Source organism: Chelonia mydas, chromosome 2 (genome assembly GCF_015237465.2).
Source record: "Chelonia mydas isolate rCheMyd1 chromosome 2, rCheMyd1.pri.v2, whole genome shotgun sequence".
NCBI lineage: Eukaryota > Metazoa > Chordata > Testudines > Cheloniidae > Chelonia > Chelonia mydas.
In genome coordinates, this window is record NC_057850.1 from 231,757,963 (window position 1) to 231,783,844 (window position 25,882).

The 25,882-nt window shown below is 38.5% G+C and overlaps 1 protein-coding gene across 20 annotated transcripts in view; it reads left to right on the top strand.

Annotated features, from left to right (window-relative positions):
- Nucleotides 1-25,882, top strand: part of SVIL (supervillin) — a 214,206-nt gene that overhangs the window by 138,951 nt on the left and 49,373 nt on the right. For 10 of the 20 annotated variants that reach the window (XM_043541420.1, XM_037890935.2, XM_043541417.1 and 7 more), the window contains 9 exons: nt 3,113-3,170; nt 3,301-3,452; nt 4,067-4,745; nt 14,123-14,157; nt 15,948-16,009; nt 16,409-16,548; nt 18,525-18,768; nt 21,575-22,154; nt 23,663-23,867. In XM_043541420.1, the coding sequence (XP_043397355.1) occupies nt 3,163-3,170; nt 3,301-3,452; nt 4,067-4,745; nt 14,123-14,157; nt 15,948-16,009; nt 16,409-16,548; nt 18,525-18,768; nt 21,575-22,154; nt 23,663-23,867 (2,105 nt within the window). In that variant the 5' untranslated portion in view covers nt 3,113-3,162. Of the gene's footprint in view, nt 1-3,112; nt 3,171-3,300; nt 3,453-4,066; nt 4,746-9,826; nt 9,911-12,058; nt 12,980-13,315; nt 13,487-14,122; nt 14,158-15,947; nt 16,010-16,408; nt 16,549-18,524; nt 18,769-21,574; nt 22,155-23,662; nt 23,868-25,882 lie in introns of all 20 variants that reach the window. The other 10 variants (XM_043541411.1, XM_043541412.1, XM_043541409.1 and 7 more) reach the window with 5 other exon arrangements.

The following is a 25,882-nucleotide window of genomic DNA, read 5'->3' on the forward strand; positions in this document are numbered from 1 at the left end:
CACTATCCATTTCTTTATGGCCACAGAAAAGGAAAGTTAACATATGCCACTTATGTTGCAACCCACATTGCCTATTATACAAAGCCATTCTGTAGAACATTTAAAGTTTCAACACATCATTCCCCTAACACTCCCTGCCCTTCTCTCAAAATACACTAAAGTAAAATAAAAAAATTTTTAAAGCAAACTACACATGGCTGGCCATGAGACTGTTCCAAAGTCCAATATTTAAACCAAAGATTGATGATAGTGCACACTGATAAGTGGTAGTCTACTCATGCTTTCATACAGAAATCCTGCGACCAGTCTAAGACCTTGTGGTGAGTCCAGTACACTGTGATTAATACATTTTTCTTAAAAAAAAAAAAAAAAATGATGGGATTGAATCCCACACTATTACTGCTGTAACATTTTTACACCAGTTGGTATCAGATCATCCTGAATAGTGATATCCAGGACATACTGTCTATAAGGTTGCAGTATTTTGTTAGTTAATAGTGCTCCATATGCATTCCATTCAATCCATTTTAGTTTAATTTTAAAGTGAATTTTAGTACTTGAGGGAAGCTCTGTTAAGAGCACTGAGGGCTGAGATATCTGTCCTTCAAACAGGTGACTTCGTATACAAATTGCCCGGAATACCTTACATCTGTGCTTTGATCCTGGTCTGATCAGATTACTCTGGACCAATATTTAAACTCAACAATCTTCATATTGAATTTGATCAGGGAGACTAATATTGGAGATAACTGGGGAAATCCACCTGATCTTATTAAACATTTGTTTTTTTCCTTTTGAAGAGTGTGCATGCTGTGGCAAACCACAAAAATGATTTTTAATGGTGGAATGGGAATCCAGCAACTGACTTTTCCATTTTCCAGGGATCTCCTTTTTAATTTGAAGTTGCTTGTTTCCGTGAGTTACAGCTGCATCATACAACTTCTCTCTGTGATGCTATCACAAATTCCAGTCTACCATTTGACTGTCTGTTATATTGATAGCATCACATGAGTGCTTCTATTTAAAAACAAAAAACATAAACCCTGAAAAGCACAAAAAACACACAACTTCAACATATTGTTTTATATATAGCTATGATATATGTCAAGGTCAATCTGAACACTATAGAACAAGTGCTTGGACCATGTCCCGGAAGTTCCTGTGCAACAGTCTTCCACACCATTTTAGCAACCACTGATAATTCATGCACCACTAGGATCAGAAATTCACATCTTGTTCCCATTGAGAGCTACATTTCCAAACTTACAGGGAGTGGAAGGGCATCTAGTTTCTAGCACTAGCGGTTGACCAAAAAACTGGTTGAGAAAAGCCAGTGGAAAGGAACGAAGTGAGGGAGAAGAAGCCCAGTGCAATTTGAATGGTGCTTATTGGTAATGCTTGTTACCTTATGTCCCACCTAAACTACAAGGACTAAATCTGGTAAGCTTACCTTTGCAGCCGTGTAGAACATTCTCTTCCTGTTCTAGCAGTTCACAAGAAGTCAGGCATGTTCTCCTCCTCCCCCCCCCCCCCCCCCCCCCCCGGTTCAGGACTAAATAGAGCAAGTCTCACTTTGGCCCTCTTTAATTTTCAGTCCCTGTCTAAATGAGATAAGGATAAAGGGGCAAGAAGTGGTGTAATGCTTTAATACAGTTGCCTTTCACTTGCAGAGATCTTTCAGGTATGCAGTTAGGTATGTTCATCACCCATATTGTGCAATGGAAGTTAAGTCCAAATGTGCATTCATGTTACTAAATACTAGTGGTACGTTCTAAAACCTCCTCTTCAGGGACTTAATGCTGCAATAAAATTGAGTTCTTGGTTGAATGCCAGCCTTTATCTTGGAAGCAAATATTTTAAAATATGGTTAATCTTGTCCTTCCATAAATTGAATATTTATTTTTATGTTGATTTATTGATCATACTTACTATGGCCAAGACCCTGAGTTGACACTGCTGTATTACTAACCAGACCTCATTTCTACAATACATCAGTCTGTATATTTATGGAATACAGTTGCCGCACCTAAACAGAAGTCACAGGAAAAGAAGTAAATTACCAGTTTTAGGTAAAACAAAACCCTAAACTTTACATAAAGAAACAGCAAGTCTTTTAAATATCAGCGGCAAGGTCAAGCCACTCTATATTAAAACCCAATCAGAGGTCTGCATAGTGATTCAGCTTTTAGTCCTATTCTATTGCAAAGGAAATCAGGCTTCTAGCTTCTCACTCCCCAGCCCCTGTGGTAGCATACATGGAGTTTGTTGCCTGGTGAAAAGAAATTGTACCACATTTATTTATATAGCATCTTTTTGTTCAAAGGGGTTTACAAATGTTGACTGAAACTGTGTACATAGGGATTACTTCACCCATCACTGAAATGCTAGTGAAATGACAGGAGATGAAATGTGATAGTCGTCTAACAGCAGGTAACACTATTAAACAGTTTAGGATAAGAAGTAAATATTTATAGGGGGAAATTATCTAAGCAGACTGTAACTAACAAAGTAGGAAAATAACCAGGGTACTGGGGTTAACTCTGGGAAGAGTTGGTGAAAAGTACTATGTGGTCTTTGGCCACAAGTCATCAGGACTCTTAGGGCTTGTCTAGACTAGGATTAAATGGATTGACTTGGTGTGTTTTTAAAAATTTATTAGCCAACATATTTAGCTAATAGTAAAAATACAAGTGTAGACAGACCAACCTGTATTAACATATTAACTCATTGTGATGTCACCTAAATTACCCATCAAGATTAACCTCAACCAATTAATGTGTTAACTTTTAAAACACTAGTGTATACAGGGTAAATTTGTATTTTAACATGTTCTTAAAATACCATGTTTTAACCTAGTCTAGCTAAATCTTTAGAGGACTCCCTGGTATTTACTACAGTATGTGCAAAATGTGTTTTAAGGAGGCTAGTAAATGAGGAACCCAAATAGGAAATGTTTACCTACAAGTGACTGGTTATGTGAAAACCTACTTTTCTAGACCATTCCTTCTTGCTCTGATGCTTAAAATAGAAGCTTATAGAGATCCTGCTGTGATGCCTGAGAATTCCTAATTTATAAAAGGTACACTGCATCATTTTTTCTTTTTCTTTTTAGTTTCAGAATTAAGAAAACTCTTTGAACCAAACAAGCAAAATATTTTGGAAATGAAAAGGTAAAATAGCCTTTTGTCTAACTGCTGTAAAATACAAATAATTTAGTAATAGAATTATTTTGTGACCTCCTCTAGAAACTATCTCCAAATCCTTAGATAACGTTTACACATTTTCTTCCATCTTTTGCAGGAAAGAGAGGATCGCCAGACGTTTAGAAGGAATTGAAAATGATACACAGCCCATCCTCCTACAAAATTGTCCTGGATTAGTTACCCACCGTTTACTAGAAGAAGATACACCAAGATATATGCGTGCAACAGACCCATATAGTCCCCACTTTGGTAAGAAATATGTTTACATATATATATATATATCTCAAACTGATATTGCTGAAGTACTTCATGCTTGGTATGTTATCGAGCTTGCAGTAGCAGATACACAGTTCTCACACTTAATGGTTTGCTTTCAGAGAGAACGCTGTCACAGAGGCTTTTAAATTGCTTTTCAGTTTTCTGTCTGGCTTTGATTTATTTTTGTACAGAATCTCTGTTCTCCCACCATTTTAGAAAGAGACATTGGTTGTATTTTTAAAATCTGTGAGTTATTATAAGAATCCTAACTTCCTTTTGAAGGTGAAATACATGCTCAGTATTCAGGAGCATTTACTTCACGTTCCTCATTCATTGTATGTGTTTTGGAGATGTCAGTGCAAGAAGTAGAGGGTTATTTTGGAGTAGTTCATGGGAGTAGCCATAAACAGTTTTGCTAGTTAATTTTGAATCGCAAAAACCTATAATAACTAAAAAGAGTAAGTCACACTATATACGTTTGAAGCCTGCTTACTGAATGGCAAGTGTGATACTCAAAGAGATTTGAATAATATTTTTAATAAAGTGTGAATTCAGGACAAGTCACTAAATCCCTCTTAATTATTCTACTTACATACTTTTTGTAGGAAGATCAAATGAAGAGGAGGAAATTTCAGATTCTTCTGTAGAAAAACAACCTAGGTCATCCAGGTATCGAGCAGAACCTACAGGAGCACATTCAGAGCCTACATATAGCACAGGAGCCATGGATACCCAGGGACTTGAGTCTAAAGCAGAAAGAATAGCTAGGTACAAGGCAGAGAGGAGACGCCAGCTAGCAGAAAAATATGGATTGCCTTTAGAATCTGAGGGAGATTCTGAATATTTATCCAGGTATACCAGGGCAAGAAAAGATCCTGACACTGGTGAAAAAAAAGAAGTAAAAAGCAACAAGCAGGAGGATGAAAGTAAGGAGTATAGTTCCCTGTACTCCTCCAGGTCTGAGAATAAGGAATCATGGAGTACTGCTTCTGAATCAAAGGAATACTCCTTCCATGAAAAAGACAGCATTCCAGATAGAGAGGAGCTTTCAAACTTGGAGAATAAAAGAGCACAGGATGTTAGTGCTCCTGGACAGGCTCAGAACTTGTCATCAGAAGTGGATGGTTCTGCATCCTTTTCATATTCTGAGCAAGAATCCTCCTTTAAGGAAGTGCCAGTGTCACCAAAGCAAACTTGCAGGGTATCCCTTTCCTCACCAAAGCAGCCAGTTTCACCAAGTCATTCACACAATGACCAGCTCTTGTACAGTGACACCAGACAAGGGTAAGCATGCTTTTACTATACTGGTATCCTTTGACCTTTATAAAAATCTCTCTACAATACAGACAAGACTTAAAGATGATGTACCTGAATAAGCAAATTCTCCGCTGGTGCTAATGTCTTGTGTGCCTTGAGCTGAAGATACTCATTGTCAATCTTGTAAAACTGGATTACTATGCTTACATGCAATAAGGTTTTACAAGTCCATGTGAGTGTTTGCTGAGTGCTGATTAGATTTAAGCTACAGTAACAAGAAGGTCCTTTTATGAAAAGAAACTATCTTTTTTTAAGAGATTTCTGGAGAAATTAAGAATGGGGGTGGTTACAGTACTACATTTGTTGCATTTTGAAAATGTTCATTTATTGTTTGATCTAGAAAACACTTTCAATTTAAATGTATTTACTTCATATTCAGTATCTTTTTTTAGTAAAAGTAAATTTTCTATATTATTTTCTCTCTATGAAGAGGAGTTTTTTGCCAATATTAAATAGAAGTAGCCTATTTCCGTAGCCTGCAAATGAAAGTCTTAAACTAAAATGTATGTTGGGTAGGTTGAAAAGAATTGTCCGACCGTTGTAAAAAATTAGGGCCATCGGATTCAGGCAAATTCTGATTCTGCTGGTAGTCTCATACATCATATAAATATTGCTTTATGAGATCCTGCATATATTGAGTTCCAGAACACTTGAGATGTAAACTTTTCCACTCTGTTTTCCCCACATAAGTTTTCACATACTCTTATGACTCGAGAAATCTGATATTTGGTGGATAGGAGATTCAAATTAATTTCCCAGTCTTCATTTGAGAGCTGCAGCATAAGATTGCTGATGTTACTTTGAAGTCTGAGAGCCTCAAATGCTTTATTGTAGCAAATGAAAGCAAAGTCTCACTAGTAATTCTCTAAATACTTCATCTTCGAACAACTTCTTCCCCTAAAAATATGCATCTTTAGTTGTTTGGCTCCCTGAAGGTTAATGTAAGCGAATGTATTGCAGGCTGTAAAGAAACAAGATGAAATGGAGACATCCAGTAACAGTAGTTTGACAGTGTACCATCTAAAAAATGGACAGTAAGCTGTTGTCAGTAAGATTTAGCTGTGCTAGGTAATCTTGACTACTTCAGAATAATTTACATGAACTAATATAAGTGGAATGATTCGTGAGGTTTATGTAAATTTAACCAGCAATGGGAAAAGATTATTAAAATCAGGTTAATTTCATTTAGTATATCATATCTTCTTAATGAAGTTATTAAATTCAAATGAGAGAAGTAAAACTCCTCAGAGTCTTTAAATTATTCCTAAATTCCTCATTTCATGGTATTTATGTACCTTTCAAGTAGTGTAAGGAAAGTCTCCCCTATCGCCTCCCTGTCAAAGGCTGTAGTATGAATGTCTCTTTTCGGTTTCCCTTTTCCTGCCGGTAGATGGATGCAGCCAGCTATCAATTATCCATATTCACTAAACTTGTGCAATTTCGCTTATTTCCCCTTTCTGTTTCACATAGGACAGGACTGATGATAGTACAGGCAGTCCTTGACTTTGACGTTCGACTTACAACGAACGGCACTTACGATGTTTCTGAATTGACACCCTGATTCGATTTGTGACAATTGGTTTCAACTTTATGATTCTCGGTCCCACAATGGAGTATACTGTGGTTCCGAGGTACAACGTTTCGACTTCCGAAGCAATTTTCAGGAACCAATTGTGTCGTAAGTCTGAGGACTGCCTGTACTTCTAATATTTTAGAGCCTTGAAAACTCAATTTTTAAGATAGCTTCCTTTATGCATCTGCATACAGCTGTCTTTGGACACTCCACTTAAGCAAAAGTCTGAGAGGAAAAGTGCTCATCTAAGGGAGCTATCGGGAGAAAGTTGAGAAGACCGAGACTGTGTTATTATATATGCAAATAACTGCACTGCAGGCTTTTGACCGGCTGTTCCATTCTACTGAGATGTTTCAGGGAGCCTGGTCCAACAGAAGGTCTCAACCAAGCACTGCACACTTCTATGTCGAGCTTTATTCAGTTAATCTAAAGATAAATCACTCCTGACTAATCCTGTTACTAATAGGAACAATTAAAGTGTGAGCCCCCAGGACTCTTCCTTCTCTGGTTTATAAATCCCTGAAGCTAAAGGAGTGGACCAAATTCTAGCCTTAAAAAAGGCACAGAGATTAGACTGTCACTCTTCAAAACCAAGAACCTGTCCACTTCAATTTGAGGTTCTTGTTCTCCCCAATAATAAAGTAACCCTAGTGCATACAGCCATGAGGAGATGCTTTTAGAATAACCCTCTGTTCCATGTTTTTTACCACTTTTCAGCTCCAGAACATGTTATTTCAGCTTTCCCACCACTGTAGGATGGTGGGAAGACCAGACTATGTTCCTCGTAAAACAGCGTAAAGATCTGTTTGAGAGTAGAAAACTGGCCCTAAAAAGTAAATTATTTGTATTTACCTGAGGCTGTCTTATCTTGCCATTGTTTTGTTTCCTGTGGGTTTCCCCCTTACTCTGGTCTGACTTAATCCTTTGAGTTTAAATGGACAGCAATACAAAATTGAACAGGAACGCTAAGGCTATGTCTACACTACAGCCTATGTCCGCAAAACTTATGTCGCTCGGGGGTGTGAGTATTCCACCCCCCAAACTACATAAGTTACGCCGACATAAGCGCAGATATGCCCAGTGCTATACTGGTGGGAGAGCTTCTTCCGCCGACATAGCTTCTGCTGCCCGCGGAGGTGGGTTGTTTTATCCCAACGAGAGAGTTCTGTCCCATCAGCGTAGGGCATCTTTAGCATATACGCTGCAGCGCAGGGGTACAGGAACAATTTGCATAGTGGGGGTGCTGAGAGCCATTGAACCAAGCTCTAAACCCTATATATGAGGGAAACCATTTCAAGCCGGGGGTGCGCAACACCCCTAGTTCCAGCACCTATATTGCAGCAGTGCAACGGTGTATGCATAGACATGGCCTAACGCACACAATATTCAGAAAACTAATGTGAGTGTCTTCCAGTTCAACATAATAGGCTTTAAAGAATTCAGAACTATTTTTAAGAAATGCTTATAGTTGTTTCAGGAGGGTAAATAAGCTGTTGTCTCATGCAGTCTGTTCTACTAATGTTGCAATGTTGTATTCTCCATCAAGTTTGAATATGCAGGTATGACTAAAAATCAGTTTGCCTGGTGTAGAGCTTTGAAAATCAGAGTTTAAAATTTCAGTGTTCTTTTAACTTTTGTGTTCAGCTGACTTAAAATTTAAAAACAAATACAGCTTGCCTAGAACAAATATGAACATTTTGTGACTTCCTGTGTTAAGAAGGTTTGATTATTAATTCTGTTTCCATCACTGAGCAGGCAAAGCCCGCACAAAGATATTCTTTGATATTGGCTGCATTTAAAAAAAATAACCTGTCATCACCTGTCAAATTATCATGCAATAACCCACATTTTTAACATGGTTCACTTATGTTTGACTGCTCTTTTCAAAGGACAAGAGATTGAATACAAATGCTCCTTGCTCATGCCCATTGTGATAAATGCCAGAATATATACTAACAAGCTAAGAGGAAGTTTCGTTGTTTCAAAGCAACCAAATCTCTGCTGGGTCAACGCCCCATGGAGTGCTTTGAAAGGCTTTTTCCACCCTTTGTGTGCAACTCTCTTTGGTGATCTTAATAAGATGAAAAACAAAAATTGTTTTAACAGTAAGGGGTAGATTTTAAATGAGAGATGTGGAGAAAGTCGTAATGGTTGAGGTTTCAGACTGAACATTATAAATAGGCAGATTTATTTACAGTACCTATATATGATTTCCCTGGGATCTTTTTATCTGACCCTTATAGAAAGGCAGAATAACAGAGTTTTTAATGAGTTTAAGGCTTACTCTAAATTCTTTTCAATTTAATAAAGATCCTTTTGCCAAATTCAGCTGTTAAAGCAGTGTGTAAATCCAGAGTGACTCTAATAAATCATAAAGAGCTACTCCAGATTTACACCAGTGTAACTGAGCAGAATTTGGTCCATTATGCCTTTACATTGCATTTTGTACATAAACTTCATCATTGTCTAAAAAGGTATATGATCTTCTATGGAGGTTGGACTCTTTGTGGATATTATAGATATTGAATGCATCTGTGAAAGAGTGCAATGGTATATCAGTTGTTTCATGAAGGGCTTTTGAAGCCTTCAGTGCTTTCAGATTTCAGGAGGCGCTCATATATTGTTTCCATTTTGGAGTCTGATGCAAAAAGTATTAGGCCAAGAATGTGTTTCTTTGCTCATTTAGAGTATTTTAACTCTTCCCACTTTATCCTAAAAGACCGCATACTCCCCACTCAGTGGGGTGGTAGTTACTGGATCTGAACTCTGAAACCCGGCATATTGCTCTCAGAGGAGGGGGTTTTCTGATGTTCACTGTCCTTATGCAAGAATTTCATGTAAGCTATGGTAATACATTCTCCTAGCTTCATTAAACTTGTGTTTATTTGGGGCTAAAGATCTTTTGGTAGACTTTAGTTCTTTAGATTGCAAATAGAAGGAATAGTCCAACAGTAATCCTATGTGCAATATAGTGCTTCTGTCCATGTAACTTATATAAAATATCAAACCAGGAAGTAACATAAAATTACTTTCTATGTAGCTTCCTAATGATGATTTAGATGTGGCTGTCCAGGTTCTGAACAATTTGGGCATGGTTAGTTAAATGAATTGACAAAATGTTTAGGTTTCTGTGTGTTTTCAGAGGGGATGGATCACTTGATCATTACCTATTCGGTTCACTCCCTCTGAAGCACCTGGCATTGGCCACTGTCGGAAGACAGGATACTGGGCTAGCTGGACCTTTGGTCTGACCAGCATGGCTGTTTTTATGTATTCTTTTGTATGTGAAGGTGGTTATTTGATAAATTATCATGCAAATTTGTTAAAGTTAGAAGTGTGCAGTGTCAGTACTTCATAAACCAAGACTTTATAATTGAGAAATTTGAAAACAGTTTTAAGATTAAGGCGGGGAGGGAATGAGTGTGCATGTATTGACGTCTTACCAGAAAGTTATCTGAAATTCTGTTTTCTATAGTAGTACAGGGAAAGCAAAACCTGAATGGTTTCTTCAGAAAGATTCAGAAGGGGACACACCTTCACTTATCAGCTGGCCCTCCAGGTATCCTAGAATGTAGCTGTGTGGCTAATAATCGGATTATACATATTGTTATTGACTTCCCTCTCCTTCTCCTTTCCCATTCCCTCATTTAACATTTGTCTTTTATATCCTTTAACAGCAGTGAATCAGAAAATACTATTTCTGTTCAATAAACTGCTGCGGAAACTTGTTTCTCGAGCATCTGCTTTTTGTCACTTATAACTAATTGATGTTTTCATGAAGAACTAGACATTCCCCTAATGTTTTCTTCACAGCTATTATGATATTGGTCTTTGGTTAACTTCTTATCTTATCTCCAGCCTGTTCTTAGCCATTTTCTTCCCCCCACTTGCACTCTGCAGGCCAACAGATTTTTGTATTACAAAATGCTTTATGCCCTGATTGCAGGATTTGACTAAAAATAAGACTTTATCGTTTTATTTTTTAAGAATAGAGTGGGGGAGGAGGAGTAAAAATGAAGCCACTGGAAAGACAAAACAGCCAAATTCAGAGCTACAAATAGCTGCTACTCTCCAGTTTGACAGAACATCAAAAGAGTTCACAACTGGAAAAATGCTTTCTGGGGAGGAGTCTTCATTGCATTTCAGACTGTTGGTTAAACTAATTATCTGACTCTGAAAACCTCACCAGTGACTGTTCTGAGTAATTGGTGGGTGCATAATACCCTAAAAAAAACATTTTTTTTAAGCTTTGAGAATGAGCGCTCTTACTCGTGTTTTGAAGTAAGTCACTGTGAGGTGCTTTGTTTTAAAATGGATCAGTCCTCATAAGAGAGAAAATATTAAGCAGATGCAAAGGGTGATGTTTCAAGTAGTTGGAGATATAATGGATTATACTAGCGCTCAAAAGCATTAGTTTATTTTTTTTTAATCTTGTTTTTATGTAAAATAAATTCTGCAAGTAGGAAAAGTCTGTTGGTAGCAAGCCTTGAATTGCACTTACTTGAGGGTTGGAATATCTGTTAATTGCCACTAAATAGTTAGCTTGGTACTGTACATGAGCTTTTCCCAACCTTAGGGCAAAAAAACACCTTACTGATTACTAGTTGCATGGTGGGTGTGGGGAAATAGCTTTCGATTTTAATTTTTTATATGACATTTTAAAATGTTATTCAGCTGTCTCACTGACTTGCACTTTTTGTGGTTCTAAAAATTATGCTAGAGATGTGTTACAATTATGTGGTTACGTGTAGGACAAATGCTGCCCTCAGGTGCTTATTATGCTTAGCTCCTGTTAATGTCAGTGGGAGCCAGCAGCCGGCATCCAGAGGCAGAATATGGCTTGTATTTGTGCATGTACATCGTAAAGGTTGAACAGAATTGCTAGAAAATAAACCAAAGTGGGATAAGTTTCAGTACATTTTCAGAAATTTAGCATGTTGGGATGTGGTGAAACTTTTCTTAAATGTTCATACAATGTAAGTTTTTGTACAAACCCACAAAGAGTGACAACCATACTGGGCTTCCATTTTCTACCGACATGTTTTTCTTTTTTAGAGAGGCTCCTTAACATTATTTGGTTTCATTTATCAAGATAGATAAAGTTGTGTGCCACGTTTGAAATGCTCCCATTTCTGAGGTTCACATGGAGATTTTGACTTGTCTATGTAACATGTTCTGTAACTTTTTTTTTTTTTTTTTTTGAAGGGATATGGGGAGATACCAAGATGTTTGACTAATTTGTTTCAAAGTGAGCAAGGATCAGTATGTTGGCAGCTTAAAAGTACATATAGCAAAAGGAGGTTAGAATTTCACACTAACGACACCCTTCCAAAAACTATATTTTTTAGAAAGCAACTCTTAATTCTCTATTTTGAACAATATGAAAATGTATTACGTTCAACAAAGGAGTGGAATTGTGATTAATAGGAACCTGCTCTAAATTTGATTCCTTGCTCAGTTATCTTTCTGAAAGGTCACACATGTACAAGGTGCCTGTAAAATAATTTAAAATGTCCTTAAGGCTGGTGTTAATGCCAAGATTTTAACATGGGGAGGTTGTTTCAAAGTATACCCTTAAAATACTTAGATGCTTATCTTTTTATTTTGTTTACTATATGATGTTGCTCTCTGTTCCCACAATTGATATATGTTTTCCCGAAAACTAGTTATTGCTGGTCACAGCTTTAATCCTTTTTCTTTCTTAAAGAGTAAAAGTTAGAGAGAAACTGGTGAAAGAGGAAAGTGCTCATGGAAGCCCTGAACTTGTCACAGACCCTGTATCTCAGAAAAAATCTCATCCAGTGCCAGTTGATTACATGCCTCTTCAGTCAGAAACTTCTTCCTTTCATAGGGTTGCCACCCAGACACTCAGTTCAGTCCGCCAACCGATACATGGATATATTCAGCCTGCTGGTGTTGCTCAAACTGCCAAACTGATGGCAACAGAAGACCCAGAAAATATCTCAATTAGTAGCCTCTTATTACCAGACAATGCCAGCGTCATGACAAAATCCCCACCAGCCACTGCACTGGAAAAGGAAAAAAGTAACATACTTCAGAATTATGGCTCAAAGCCTGACGAATGTCCTTTGGGGACAGAACAGCTTTTGAAAAACAGAAAACCAGTTTTGCCATCTGAGGTTCTCAGGCAAGGGAAGAGCAATGAAGACCATTTTAGAGCAAGTGAATTTGACAAGGCTACTGTTCCCTCATCTCTTATAAGCAAGCTAAAGGCTAACTCATCAGAGCTTCAGAAAGAGCAAGAGTGTACTAAGCACCAGGTGCCTGAACCCCATTTTAAGACTCATGAGAACACTGAAAGGAGTGAGACCGTTATGTACATACAAAGTGGATCCATATCACATTCTGCTAAGGCGAAAGGTCAAGCTCAGGAAGTGTCTACAATGAAGCATAAACTCCTGACTCGCTCAATGTCTGATTATACTGGTTCTCCTAAGCCAGAGGCTTTAAACAGTAAGGAAACTGTTACAAGAAAGGAGATGGTGTTCCAGAGTGCTGAAGCAAATGTGACCAATGGTGAGATTGGCATGGTTGACACAAAAGTCTCTGTTGCTCAACTCCGTAATGCCTTTCTGGAAACTATCAATGCCCACAAGAAAACTGAACTGTAGGTGACATTTCAGAAATATTTTCGTGTGACACTTGCACGCCCTTGGCAAAATGACAAACTCAACATCAGTAGTGTTCTGCATTAAACCACACAGCTTAGCTCTCACCAGTGTGTATTGGAGGCTGAGTCAGCCTGAATCTGCTCTTATGCTTCTGCTTGCTACTGCAAGTTATGATGTTGGGTAGCTGGAATGTTTGCTATACTTTTGTGCATGTTACTGTAGGAGCATGCAGAGTGATCTTTAGTGGATTGTTTTGGTGGGATGCTTATATCTGTGCTTTACTTTTCTCTTCTATTCTCTTTTCTTTGCACTTTCTATCATATGATTAAAAGTGAATCTCGATTTGAGATGTCAACATCAGGTACTGATTTGTCTGCCAATACTGAACCTGAAAGAGTGTCACGAAGGCCAAGGCGCTATTTTTCTCCTGGTGAAAGTAGGAAAACTTCTGAGAGATTTAGAACTCAACCAATCACTTCAGCAGAACGAAAGGAAACAGATAGGTAGGCATGTGCGAGACTGTATGTAGTGTTCTGGTCCAGGTAAATACGAATGAGTTTAAGAAGAGAATTTTGTCACAGTAATGTTAGCAAAACCATTGTACAAAGGGTTTTGTTTCACCATAAAAATAGTCACAGTCTTCATTTTAAGATAAGAAATGTAGTTTTTCTGACACCTGACAGTTTCATTTCTTTAAAAAATAGGATTTGCTTTAGGTATCTAGTTATAGGAATAGGTAATGAATTGTTGTAAAACACTGAAATGCAGCTATGTGATTGGTTCTCAGTAATAATAGATTTGTGTGTGTGTATGCAAAGTTAAGTCTTTCAAAAAAAAATAAACCAAAACTCAACATTGTATTAGAGGAACTGGCAGAAAATCTTAAACTACGATCTTCTATGAGTTGTACTTGAAAAAATTTTCTTTACTAGATTTAAGTTTGGCTGGAATTGCTCACTTTTCTGCTTCGTTAGAGGTTGTCCTAAATGAAAATTATTGAAACTTTGAAAGCATCCATGATTTTCCTCATTCGTAAGACATCCAGTACCCCATCTGACAATTTGAGTGGAAGATTTATGTTTCTAGATTTTCTATCCAACTGACTTTTTTTTTTTTTTATTTGCTGATTTTTTTACTAGGTCCACTCTGAGTCCAGAAATGCCAGCTGCTGAGGGTAAGTCTGTCTCTTTATCCCCATTTCCGCTTGGGTAATTGTGGACTTAGTTTTCTTGAAAAAGGAATTATATCAATATGAATCACTAAAATATGCTACTGTTCCTTGAGCTGTATCTAGAAGGGTTGATTTGCCATTCAGTGTTAGGCCCAAAAAATTGCTTCTGCAACTTCCTAATGAAAATTACATTACAAAGAAGGAATTAAGCCAAACTGCTTTTTTCTGTATGTAATCAGTTGTATCTGACCAAAAGTACAGATGAGTTTATACCAGGAATAAAAATCTATTACTTCGAACCAGTGGTCTGGGACCAGTGCTTAGAAAAGCTGTACTGCTCATGGAAACACTTGTACTGGTCTAACAAAATGTTCTAGCCCAGCAAATTGCAAGATATTGGATCTTAAAGCTGCATAATTTTGAATACCATTTTGCTAATCTCTTTGCCCCATACACATACTTCAATTCTGACTGACACAAATTAAGAAGCTAGTTTCATGGCTAATCTCATGGATGGCTAAATGTAAGAGTTTGGTGTTGTGATAAAAATATTGTAAAATATTCCCACTTTGAGTCCTGTTTGTGCCTTAGTTTCCCCTATATGCTGTCCTGTTCATAGGCGCCGACTGCGTGGGTGCTCTGGAGCTGGAGCACCCATGGGGAAAAAAATGGTGGGTGCTGAGCACCCACTGGCAGCCCCCCATCAGCTCCTCCTAACCCCCCCACCCCCATGCCTACTGCCTGCCAGTGGGCCCCGCGGATCAGTGCCGCCTCCTCCCTCCCCATGCCTCCTGCCCGCCGCAAACAGCTGTTTCTCAGTGTACAGGAAGTTGGGGGGGGAGAAGCGAGGACATGGCGTGCTCGAGGGAGGGATCGGGAAGAGGTGGGGTCTCTGGGGAAGGGTTTGAATAGGGGGCAGGTCTTGGGGCAGAGCCAGGGGTCGAGTACCCTTTGGCACTTTGGAAAGTCAGCACCTGTGTGGGTAGAACATATCTGTTTGCTCTTGGGGGAGGCTAAGACACGGGTTAATAGCATCTAACTGTCTGGGCCCTAGGCCCCATATCAGTGGAGCAGATAATGGGAAAACCAATTGCCCGGACATTGACACTTAGCAACCAACAACCCAGAGGGATATGGACTTTCCACCTCTCCTTAAGGAGGCTGAACAGCATTTCCCCAGCTTGAGAACAAAGGAATAGAGAGGTTTGAGGTGGGGGATAAGATTTGACTGCTGGAAGGAGTTGGGGAACGTGATCAGATGGAGGGAGACAGACTGAGCATTTGTTTCTAGGCCATAGTGAGGTGAGATATTGAGCCTTAAAATGGTTACTGGTCCTTCTGACTAGCAGTGTTCTCCTGGTACATGACTAGGGCTTAATACAAAATCTAAACATGGGCCAGTATTTTATTTTATATTGATTTTATTTTATATGCTTATTAGAATGACATATCAAATTAATGCTAGTATGTAAAGTAACTGTCCAGAAGAAAAATAATTTTCCGTTCTTAAATCATGTTATAATATGCTGCACCTAAGAATGATTCTGATTTTTAAAAGTCAATTTTACACTACTTCATGCATATGCATGGTCACATTACTTTTGTTGAGCTAAACAGACACTAACTTGCCCTGACATTTTACTGTTGGTCATTCTCTTGGTGATTCTGATGCTATTAAATATGCTTGTTCTTGAAGTTAAAAGGATTTCTGGACTTGGTCTCTGAAACACTTACTTACATTTAGAGTGTAACATTTCAAATTCCTGCTATATCGTGTTGTTTGATTTCTGTAGATGAAGAAAAACTGGATGAACGAGCCAAGCTGAGTGTTGCTGCAAAGAGGCTGCTTTTCAGGGTGAATGTCATGTTTTCTCAACAGAAATATTTTTGCACAAGGGTAACATCAAAAACTGTAATGTTACCTTACCGTGTTTAATCTGTAGTTGCATTAGCATCCATATCCCAATACAGGTCACATAAATTTGCCCTGTTCTCCCCTATATGAGTGCTAGACGTATTGTTTACATAGTTTTCAGGACACTATGTGTCATCTGGAGATAGGTAGACATATATGTATATATAGAGAGCTGTATTTTTATCTCTTGGTACTGGTTGTCATAGTACATCTTACTGCCAATTCAGAGAAGTCCATCCAAAATATTTGACACCTGGCATCAAGGAAAGCCAAACAAACATTTGCTACACTAATTTATCTTCCTCTGGGTTATTGATACTGACCTGTATCTGATCCTAGGAAATGGAAAAATCATTTGAAGAAAAAAATATTCCTAAACCACGGTCAAGAAATTCAGCAATAGAGAGAAGATTGCGGCGTATGCAGGACAGGTCACGCACCCAACCAGTTACTACCGAAGAGGTGGTCATTGCGGCTACGTAAGTTCCACGAATGCACTAGTCTTGGCATTCGTTCAGAGATTAAATTTCATACCTGTGGTGTTTACAGCTTGGTAATCAGGAAAAAGCTTGTTTGGAACCAACTTCCTTCAGAAACGTATGGGGAGAGGCTACGTAAAGATTGTTTTGGGGGGCGGGGGGCGCAGAGCAGCGAAAAACGCATGAACTATAATCCGGCAAAAGGCTGAGAAGTAATATATTTGAGGAGAGAAATTAATTACAGCATTGGTTTGTAAGCCAAGTGAAACAGATTTCTGCCTTGAGGAGGTCTGCACAGTACGTTATGGAACATATTTGTATTGGAGAAAATCGGCAAACTCAATAAATCTCACATGTATGTTTTGAAAACAAATTTCTTAACCTCTCTGTTCACGCATCCTGTAACCCCTCTGAAAAATACAAGAGCAAGCCAGTTGTCAGAAGAGAATACATGCACATAGCTAATTACTAGAATTTGAAAACTGGTTTATCTTGTGAGAAACCAGCAAACTCTAGACAGAGAAACTATTTGTCTTAAGGTTTTAGTTCCTGGCATTATTTTGCAAAAGTTCACATTAGATAACTTGTAGTTGTTAAACATTGCTGTTTGATTTTGTCTTTTCTGTTAACACTTCATACAATGCTTTTCTTAATGCTTTTTTCTTCTCTCTCCTTGTGAATTTTCCCTCCTTTGGCAATTCTTTTTAAAGTGAACCTACCCCTGCTTCACGTACTGTGAATACCCACACTGTAGTGACAAGAATACCTAGCCCCACTGTAGTTAAGAGCACTGTACAACCTACCAGGTACTGGGGTGGGGAAGGGGGAACCTGCATGTTACATGGAGCACAAGGGTCCTGGATAGCAGATGCATCTTACAATCATTGAATGCCTTATCAATGTGTCAAACAAGTCAATGACATTTATTTTAAGAATGTTTTAAAGATACATGTAACTTCATTTAGTTTTCTGCATGGTAAAATGTTAAATCTTTTTGCTTGTTAAGCATTTGACTTAGGACCTTTCTAACCACTATAGTTAACTATATGTTCTAGAGCATACATGTTTCCTATATGGAAGACATGAACTTGCATGCTGAAACCCTAGCAAAACCCCTCCTTGCTTTTTAGTTTTTTTTAAAGTGCATTGTGTCTCTAAAATGAAAATACCAAAGCTAGTGGTGGTTGATTTCACAAGTAGTACATCCCTATTTGTCTTTCTCAATATATATTTTTAGCTTGCAGAATTAATGGAAGGATAAGAAATTGCACCACCTATAGGTGTAAGCATAAATTCCCATTTGTTATAATTGCATTTAGTTCATAGAATGAGTGTTTGTTGTTACAGATAAATACAGCAAACTGTATTTACAGAATACATTATAGAAAAATAATCAAATATCAAAGCACTTTAGAACTTGGATCTGTAACTAAGTTTAAGTGAAATGAGGTATACAGAGATGAGAACAATTATGCCTATATGAACAAACATAAACCTATATGCTGTCAATGTTGATCAAATTGCCATTAAAGTACTGCAGTGGACTTCAAAATTACTATACATAATTCCACTCAAAATTACCAAAGCAGAATTCTAGAGATATATACTAGCTCAAATTCTGAGTGTGCAGAAATGGAAGTATTTTCTAGTTCTATCAAGATAACCTATAATCTTCAGTTAAATAAGTATACTTCTTGAAGTGAAAACTGCAGTTCTTGTGTTGCCTTTAAACAAGATGTTTTACCCCTGCCAAATAAATCCATAAAGAAATTAACTTTTAATTTTTTAAGTCTGCAGCTGTTGAATCAAAATGCGTGATGCCAATGTTTTACACTGTGTAACCACTTAAGCTGCTGTTTTATATTGGCTGTTATACTTTGTGTGCAGTTCTCTTGGCTTCATATCAAGTTAAAATATTAAACCATAAACTCCTACAAAGAGGTTTTTTTAATTAATTTTTAGTTCCACTGTTTCAGTTTACAGGCATCAGCACACCAAAAGACTTTAGATAAAGAAGAAATAAGAGAAGCAGTCGAGCAAGATCAGTCTGGAGAGCCAGACTCCTCCACCCTAAGCTTAGCAGAAAAGATGGCCTTATTTAACAAATTGGCTCAACCAGTATCGAAGACCATCTCTACACGGAGCAGAGGGGACATTAGACACAGGAGAATGAATGCTCGTTACCAAACACAGCCTGTCACGCTTGGAGAAGTTGAGCAGGTACTTCCAACTTTAACTTTTCGCCATAAAACAGGCTAAATTCAATTTCAATGTGAGTTTCCTTAATAGTTGTGCACGGAGGTCAGCTGTATACTGACAACAGAGGTTATGGCATGTACTTCTGCTTACAGGAAAAAGCTTGTCAGGAAGCAGGCTCCTGGCACAAGGGAACATCATCCTGTAAACTCTTAATCTAGTTGTATTTTTTTAACTAGTAATTTAAGAACAGCAGCTCTTTCTGGTCTGAAAATTCATACATTGTTGTACCTTTCATAGTGCGTACAAGAAAAGATGTTCTGTTAGACTGAGCCCATCGTGTCAGAACAATTTTCCAGGCTGAAGTGAAGCAAACACTGAAGCACAATGTGCCTAAAATATTTTGAGAGCTATTTGGAGCCCTTGTTTATGCACATTTCTTTATTAATGTTTTCTACACTCCTTTGCAGCCAGTGTGTGTTCCTCTTACTTGTCGGGATGCTATTCTTGGTTGTTTCTGCATTTTTTCTCTATTTGGAGATGTTGATAAGATCTTCAAAGGCAGAGTTTTCATCAACTCTGATCACCCCTGCAATGGCAAATTAAACTGTATACTGGGGTGATTTGTGCAGTGGAGTTTGTCTGCTGTGCAATGGACATTTTCTGCTTTGGACCTTATCCTAGCCACTGAATTGCAGAGGAACTCCCTTTGCTGCAGAGGTTTGAGTACAGAATGGCCACACTGCAGTCCTGGCTAGCATGAAAGGCAGCAGAAATGTCACCTGCTTAGTATTACCACACTGAGAATGAAATCACTTGAGTAGCTCAGACCTTATGGGTGCAAGGGACATTTCTACGTATTTTACATCAATCTGAGTTTAAATAACTGCTTGTTCTTGATTCTTGGACAGCATGGTGAGTGTTAAGAAGTCTACACCCTTTCCTCAAAGATCACGCCCCATTTTCTCACTTCACAAATGGCCATGTTCACTAATTTATCCACACTTTTCCTAACAGCAAAAACTTGAGTGATTTTAAAACAGGATGTCAGACTTCCCTGCTGCATGCTTCAGTTCCACTTCCATTCACACTATATACCCAACCATGTGGACACAGAGCCCAATACCTTTGCTGACAGAGATGGTGTGGGAATCTGAGGCCTGGTCTACACTGGGGGGGATCAATCTAAGTTACGCAACTTCAGCTACATGAATAACGTAGCTGAAGTCAATGTACTTAGATTTACTTACCGTGGTGTCTTCACTGTGGTCAGCTGATTCTCCCCCATTGACACCACCTGCGCCTCTCGCTCTGGTGGAGTCCTGGAGTCGACAGGAGAGCACTCGGCGATCGATTTATTGCATCTAGACTAGAGGCAATAAATCGACCCCCGCTGGATCGATCGCTGCCCGTCGATCCAGCGGGTAATGTAGACCAGCCCTGAGGAATGGAAATGGGACTGGAGCATGTGGGAGGGAAGTCTGTGATGGCCGTGTATTATAATCTGCAAAACTTTGTGCTTGCTGAAGTTGATCTTAAAACATGGAAACTCTTTAGGCACTGGGGCTGTGATCTTTGGCCTCGTCTTTATCCCAGCTAAGGAGGACTAACAAATTTACCTGTAATGAACACACTATAGTGCAAATATCTTTTGAACAGATGAGCCAGTAGTGAACTGCGTAGATGGGGGGGACTAGGATTTAGCTGTACTAGGGCAAAACACATAACAGAGAAGATTGTGCAAATAAGCGCTGCATGTGCATTACTAACAAAAGAGCTAAAATAAAATCTGCTGCATAAGAGAACCTAATTACAAAGTAGTAAAGATCTACTCATTAAAGCTTAAATCCTCTTCTTGTTGTTGTTCTCCTCAACCTCTGTATCTGGTGACTCACTGCATAGTCTGGCTTTTGAGAACCTGTGGACCTCTTCCTTTCTCTGGGAGTCTCTGAGCAAGTTCAGTGACATCAGCCTTGCTTTCCATTTTGGTTTAATCTAACATCATTTCACTCATGGTTCCACTTCTTCTGTGGCGTAATGGAATTTGCATAAACATTTTACATTTTTAAAGACAGTTTCTTCCTTCTGTGTGGAGCCAGGAACTCCCTATGCATACTAAATAGGTCTAGTGCCATACCTGAAATGACTAGTGTCCCTCAATTTGTATAGAAGTGACTTGTATCAACTCCTGTGCAGCTTTATTCTCTTCTGGGCAGGCAGAATTAAACCCTTTTATTTCAGTTTCACATGGACTGTTTAGTCTCTTAAACAATAGTAGAACAAACTAGATAGAAAAGATCAAGAACATGCCATGTTATAAAGGCCAAGTCATGTAACAGTTTACAGAACAAATTAAGTATTTGCGAGGGGGGTGGGGATTCAACCTTTATATCACCGAAGATGCAAACACGCTGATTTGTAGCACAGGGGACTAGCAAAAGACAAACTTTGATGTTCCAAACATTTTCCAATAATGGTCTCATGTCAGTGTCTTGTAGTTGCTTGCATGGAGAAAGACGTGTGCTTTTTCCTCAGTTGAGGGGAAGACAAACAGCTTGCTACTGAAGATGCTAGCATTTTGATCATCTATGGAGTTGTTTCTTGTTTACGTGCTATTCTGTATTATGTCCCCAAGCCAAATTGTAATGACATGATTCATGCCTTCATCATCTGTTCCCCCTGTATATTTAGATAGCATCATACACTTGCACAGGCAGTCGTTCCTTGCATTGAAGAACTTATAAGATGCTTATAACCCTGTACTTGTGAATTACTATTAGAGCTCTGTTGAAGGTCACACTTTTTTCAGTAATGGTTTTATTATGTATAGGTACAAAATGAAAGTGGAAAAATTACTCCCTTGTCACCTACTGTTGTAACATCAGTGTCAACTATGGTGTCTGTGATTTCTCCAATGTATGCTGGGGATCTGCATGCGAAGTCAACTTTTGATGAAAGTGTAAGTGCTACCAGTAAACCAGATTTGAGATTCCACTCTTCAGTAGAGAATGCCGATACTCCAGTAAAAGGCATACTGAAATCAGAACATTGGCAGCCTTCAGTGGAAGCAATGGAAAGCAAACAAGCATTGAGGGAGCATGAAGAGGGAGAGACAAACAGATTCTTAGCATATGAAGATAATGACCTCGAAAAGTACAGCTCTTCTGAAGAAGTAACCACACATCCTGTTCTTAGTAAAACAGAGGACTACCACAAAGAGACAAAATACACTTTCCCAAGAAAGAGCAGTATGGAATTGTTTACCCAACAAGCACTTTTACAGCCTGTGGAACAGAAGGAATTTGTTTCTGATACTATCCTGCAGGGTAAACAGGAAGTCAAAGAAGGACAGTTCTTGGAGGAAAAGATGGAGTTGGAGAGTGTCTTGAAAAGCAAGACCTTGCTGAGAGGTACAGTAAATAGTTGCTTTCATTGTGGATGTCTGACATAACCTGGAGCTTTTTCTAGCCTCGTAGTGTGATCATTTACCAAAATAGAAAATTAGTTATTTATCTTTAAGCCTTTTTTAAAAAGAGTGATGAACAAATCTTGTAGAGTTTGAGGTTTTTGCAACCATCTGAGTTTCTTTAGTTTCCCATACTTAGTTTGCCGTCCCCCCCCCCCACCCTTTTTCTTTTAAAAAAAACTTTTAAAACTCATTGGTCTTCAAAGGTGAAGGAAAATGTTGCTTTTAACTGTCTTAATTTAAATGAAACAAGCACAGAAACAGTTTTCTTACCTTGTCCAAACTTTTTTTTAAACTTTCCCTTTTTGTATACAATGTACAATATGGAAATATAACTTATTTTCCTTACATTTTCACTTGTCCCTCTCCTCTTGTCTCTTCAAGGTGATATGTAAAACCAGTCGTATTTGAAGTAGTAGAACTTTTAATCCAATGATGTTTGTGTGGATTCAGTATTAGTTAAAATAAGTTTGCCTGTCCATACTTAAATGGCTTCTTGGCACATGATCACTGCAATCCAGGACACTCTAGTAATTACACAAATTCTGCCTATATTATTGAGTTTGAGTTGTAGAAGATTCTTAGATTAAATTGGTTTGCTTCTGTTTTATTAATGGGGAAAATTTGGCCCCTGCATTGTTAATGTGTTGTGTCTTCACTCTGAAGTTGTTCTTTAACTTCAGAATAAATGAAACTCATCTCAGAAGACAAAAATGCCAGAAGGGCCTCTTTACTACTCCCACCCAGCACGCATTCAGCACAGTTAATTTCTCAGACAGTATTGGGAAGAGAGAGCACTAGAGTAGCAGCAATTGTCCCTATTCCATTGTACCTCAGAGCTATAGCGTGCCTGTCAAGTTTTCAAAAAAAAAAAGGAAGGTAATCCATATCATCCTAATGGGTAGTTCTTCAGTATTGGGTTTTCCCATTGTACATGTTTATAAAGAGATTTTCTTTCCAAGCTGTTTTGTTGATACATTCTTTTGTAAAACCCCTCTTTTTCTTAGATGTCCTGATATGCACTTTCACTCCATATCCACTTACCTGCAATTCATTTTCTCTCTCCTTTCCTCTCCCCCTGCCTCTCTACCATTGCCTCTTCCAGTTACACTTCTCCCTCCACTTCCTTGATTTTCTCTCTTCCTTTCCTATCTTTGGTCCCTTCTCTCTCCTCCCGTTGTTTCTCTTGAGATGGGAGCTGGAGCGTGAGTTCTGCCTTCTTCAAATGAAGGGGACCTTATGACCCTTTTTAATCAGTGCAAGGTTGAGATTTTATAGTGAGCACACTACCCCTGGGGTAATAGTTATTTTTGAATTCTTAAGTCTAGTCAAATAATTTAAGGTAGTGTATGATCTGAATGTTAAATAGAAAATCAGCTGGTTCCTGGTTAATAATATAAGAAATGTTTGGTTACAGCAGTAAGTGCTAATTCTGCACTTCTCAATACGCAGACCATGTTGAGCCTACTTCTGAACTTGGCGCGACGGCAACAGAGAGAGTAACGGTGGTATCCTATGGACAGCAGGAGGCTTTTGAACAGCTAGAGGGAAAATTCTATACGAATCCCTGTGAGCTGTTTGCTGCTGGAGACAACAAAACAGAAACAACTGAGGACACCCTGGACACACCCAGCAAAACACTGTCCATTAAAGAAAGGTAATTGTGATCTCTGCATATACTCCTTTATAAGATCATGGTGTACACAGGATCATTTGTTTGGGATTGTTTTTAAAAAGCTACATGTGTGCTAATGATCAGATTCTTTACTTGTCAAACAACTAAAAGTGAAAACATGTAGCTCATCTGTCTGACACTAGACTTGTAAAAAAAAGTAATTAAGGAAGCAAGTAACTCTAAATGCATATTTTAGGTACCTTTTGTGCTAGTGTATTTAATAAATTTTCTCAGGTTTTACTTTTACTTGCAACACAAGTACAGTAGAAAATTATGACTATTTTGTACTGTACAGTAATCATGTGCTTTTTGACCTGGAGCAATCTGTTTTAATAAGCAGGCTATTGATAATTTAGCAGTAGAATCTGTGTGTATAAAGTGTTGGTCTTTGCTTTAGAAATGTGTACGTGGCTTCAGTTCATTTTAATTTAGGAAACTGCTGTATGGGGTAACATTTAAGCATCTGTGTGGAAATAGGAGTGTTTACAAGCTCGTTTTCAAAACCCAATGACATGTTGAAATAAAATATAAGGACTATCCTATGTCTGCAGAGCACCTAGCATGATGGTGTCCTTGACTACTATTTGCAATGTTAATAAAAATAATAATAAGATGTTAATTTAACTAAAAGAGAATAAACAGTTCGAGACTGAGTTCAGTCCTCAACTGGCATAAATGGATAGCGTTTTAATTGGGTCAGTGAGGGCATGCCAGTTCACAACAGCTGGAAGACCTGACTCTATTCTCTATTTATCTCTAGTGACAGTACATTGAGAAACAAAAAAAGCCAGTGAGGTTATCAAAACATTGTGTTCCCAGAAATATTTCCATGCTGAATTCATGTGGACCTTCAAGTTTGGACACCCAAGTCAAGGTTTTCAAAAACAGGAACCTAAAGTTTGGTTCCTAAATGCATTTTCAGGCACCTAAATACATGGCATAGTTTTCTACTTCATTTACTTCAGTGGGAATGATTCATCTCTCAATGCAGTTATTCTCAGACTTTTTCCTTCCTTCCCTGGGTAGCTGGAAGGCAAGTTTGGTGTGGGGGGTAACTGTAATTATCTCATTTTAAAAACCAGCAAGCCGCCACATTTTATGGTTCAAATTAGACAATACAAGTTTAAACTGCTGAACTTGCTGTTACATGATCAGGGATCAGGAGCCCTCTGTTTTCTTCATTTGTAACAGCATATCCTTCATGTAAAGGATCTGTAAAGCCAAACTTACTTAGTGGATGCTGAAGGAAGGGAGCCAGGGGGAAGCCAAGTCCTGGCACTTGGATAAGAACAACTGATGGCATATTTTTAATATCCCATAAAATCCATACTTTCTGAAAGCTACAAACTTCACGTTAATGTACTTTTGGTGAGCTAGGGTAGAAATCTGGGATTTTCCCATATTTTCCCCTCCTTTTTACTTATCACTGTCCACTAGTGTCTGCAGAGATCCCCCTATGCAGTTCCCCTTCCAGTAGAATAGAGCCTATGCCCTCCAGTGACAGTCACCACTTCTTCATACTTCAGCCAGAGGTGGTTGCTCATGAGTAAATATAGTAGTTGCGAAAGCTTCTGCTGGTTTGAGAGAGAACTGATTCTGCTGGTGTTCTCCATTTTAAATGTAAGGGCTTGTCTACACTTTCCAGAGGATCGAGGCGCAGTGATCGATGCGTCAGCGGTCGATTTAGCGGGTCTAGTGAAGACCCGCTAAATCGGCCACAGATCGCTCTCCTGTTGACTCCTGTACTCCACCAGATCGAGAAGAATAAGGAGAGTCGATGGGAGAGCGTCTACCGTCAACATCGCGTAGTGTGGACCCTGCGGTAAATAGATCTAAGCTATGTTGACTTGAGTTACACTATTCATGTAACTCAAATTTGCACAGCTTAGATCGACTTTTCCCTGTAGTATAGACAAGGCCTAAGGAATATCTCTCAAACCAATTAAATCTTTTAAAGCTGGAGAAACTTAAGTGCAACCGCTGAAGTATGACTAGTT